Source organism: Carcharodon carcharias (genome assembly GCF_017639515.1).
Source record: "Carcharodon carcharias isolate sCarCar2 chromosome 37 unlocalized genomic scaffold, sCarCar2.pri SUPER_37_unloc_1, whole genome shotgun sequence".
NCBI classification, from domain to species: domain Eukaryota; kingdom Metazoa; phylum Chordata; class Chondrichthyes; order Lamniformes; family Lamnidae; genus Carcharodon; species Carcharodon carcharias.
In genome coordinates, this window is record NW_024470758.1 from 830,169 (window position 1) to 832,350 (window position 2,182).

Genomic DNA, 2,182 nt, shown 5'->3' on the forward strand with positions numbered 1-2,182 from the left:
CCCTCCTCTGTTTAAAAAGATGGGATCTTCTTGAGAACCTCACAGCACAGGAGGAGGCCATTCGTTCCATCGTGCCCGTGCTGGCTCTTTGAAAGAGCTACCCAGTTAGTCCCACTCTCCTGTGCTCTTTTCCCCCATAGCCTTGCATAACTTTTCCCCTTCAGGTATTTATCCAATTCCCCTTCTGGAAAGTTCCTATTGAATTTGCTTCCGCCGCCCTTTCAGGCAGCGCCTTCCAGATCACAAACACTCGCTGTGTAAAAAATAAAATTCTCCTCATCTTCCCCCCACCCCCCTGGTCCTTTAACCGATTCTCTTCAATCTGTGTCCCCCTCTGGTTACCGACCCTCTTGCCGCTGGGAACAGTTTCTCCTTATTTACTCTGTCCAAACCCCCTCATGGTTTTGAACGCCCCGATTAAATCTCCCCCTTAACCTGCTCCGCTCTAAGGAGAACAATCCCGGCTTCTCCAGTCTCTCCACATGACCCGAGGTCCCTCATCCCTGGTCTTGTTGTGGTGAATCTCCTCCACACCCTCTCCCAGGCCATTAATCTGTGTTTTTTCTCCCCCCCCCAACCCATGTCTCTTCACTTGCAGAATCCCAGAGAGTGGACCAAGATGGTCATCAAGAATATCGCCACCTCCGGAAAGTTCTCCAGCGACAGGACAATTGCCGAGTATGCCCGGCAGATTTGGGGCGTGGAGCCCAGCAAACACAGGATCCCAGCCCCCAACGAGCCCCGGATCTAATGCTCCTCCTCTCCAACCCCCGGGAGTCCCTCTCTTTTTTCCCCCCCTCCCCACTTCGCACCCTGGCTTCCTCACATCCTCCCTCGTGTTCTCTGCGCCTAAGGCACCCATCTCGGTGCTGCTGCCTGCGAGCTTGGCCTCCCCCCCCCACCCCCACCACCGCCCCCCCCAGCTCTGGAAGGCAAACCTGCTGGTTCTCCAAGCCAAGCGGGGTGGGCTATGCTCGGAGACCCCCGCCAACCAAGCAACAGGCGGCCCAGACCCGTGGGACTCAGCGGAAGGGGGGAGACAAAGGCAATCTTTGCCCGCCCCTCCCCGCCCCACGGCTGCTCCTTACTATATCACCCGAGATTTGTTTTGGCACGTTGCATTCTTTGTTGACACTGAAGAGAAAGTCGGAGGTAATTTTCAACATGGCCGCCGAGGTGCTAGTCTGGTCCTGGGTGGTGGTGGAGTGGGGGGGGGTGGGGGGTGGGGGGGGGAAGAAGTAAGGTACGTAAATTGCCTGCCCTTTTACAGAGCTTGGCTAATTATCGTTCTGAGTTGAAATTTGCCTTCAATTTTTTTCCGGTTCCCGCACACTCTCCCTGCCCGACCTCCCAACACCAATTTGGACGAAAGGCCTCAAGCACTTAATTCCCAGGCTATCAGACGGGTAACGGCCTGATTCGAGCTCACCTGAGCAATGGTCCTCTTGGTGTTCCTTTTCTTCCCCTCCCCCCGAACTCCCAACAATACTCAATTTAAGAAGCCAACTTTGGTCTTTGACCCTCGCGGGAGGTAACTTCCAAGCAAAGGTGGGCACAACATGCTTCCCTGTTGAGCCATCTTGTTTCTTGAATGTTCTCCCAAATATTGGGTCGGGGTGTTGTCAAAAGTGCTAAACACCTTTAACGAACAAAAGTATTTTAAGATGCCCCACAATGCAGTATATTATGGGATTGAGACTGCTCGCTCGCAGAATGCTCTGCTGACCCGTGGCAAAGAACAAAATGGCTGCCATGCTCTCCCTAACCTTTGAACTTGGTCATGGTGTAGGACCAGCAAGTTGTCTTCCCTCGCGTGTATTTAATGTGTGAATAACTTATTTTTAAGTGTAAATATTTAAAGGAAGCGACACCTGAAAAGAAAGACAGTATTGAATTTAGCCGCTGAATGTCAGTGCAAAACTACTTGGCTTGATACAAGCTCCAGTCACCTGTTTTGAAAAGGTGGTGAGGTGGGGGGGAGGGGGATGGGGGTCGCAATTTGATCCGAATTTGCCCAAGGCCTTTTTTTATCCATGCCTCCCCCACCCACCCCGCGCCAGCAAACCTTGAACGTGGGGAGTAAATCCCCTTCAGTGGTGCCTGCAGTGGAAGATGGGCAGAATCGTCCAAATTGACTAATCTCCTAGGTGTGAACTGTGCCACTCCTTCCCTACCATGACCC

General features: G+C 52.8%; 1 protein-coding gene across 1 annotated transcript in view; it reads left to right on the plus strand.

The window, feature by feature from the left end:
- Positions 1-1,210, plus strand: part of LOC121274580 (glycogen phosphorylase, muscle form) — a 95,682-nt gene extending 94,472 nt beyond the window's left edge. Inside the window, exon 20 of the mRNA XM_041181909.1 lies at positions 599-1,210. Coding sequence (XP_041037843.1) covers positions 599-751 — 153 coding nt within the window. The 3' untranslated portion in view covers positions 752-1,210. The remainder of the gene's footprint in view (positions 1-598) is intronic.
- The last annotated feature ends 972 nt before the right edge of the window (positions 1,211-2,182 follow it).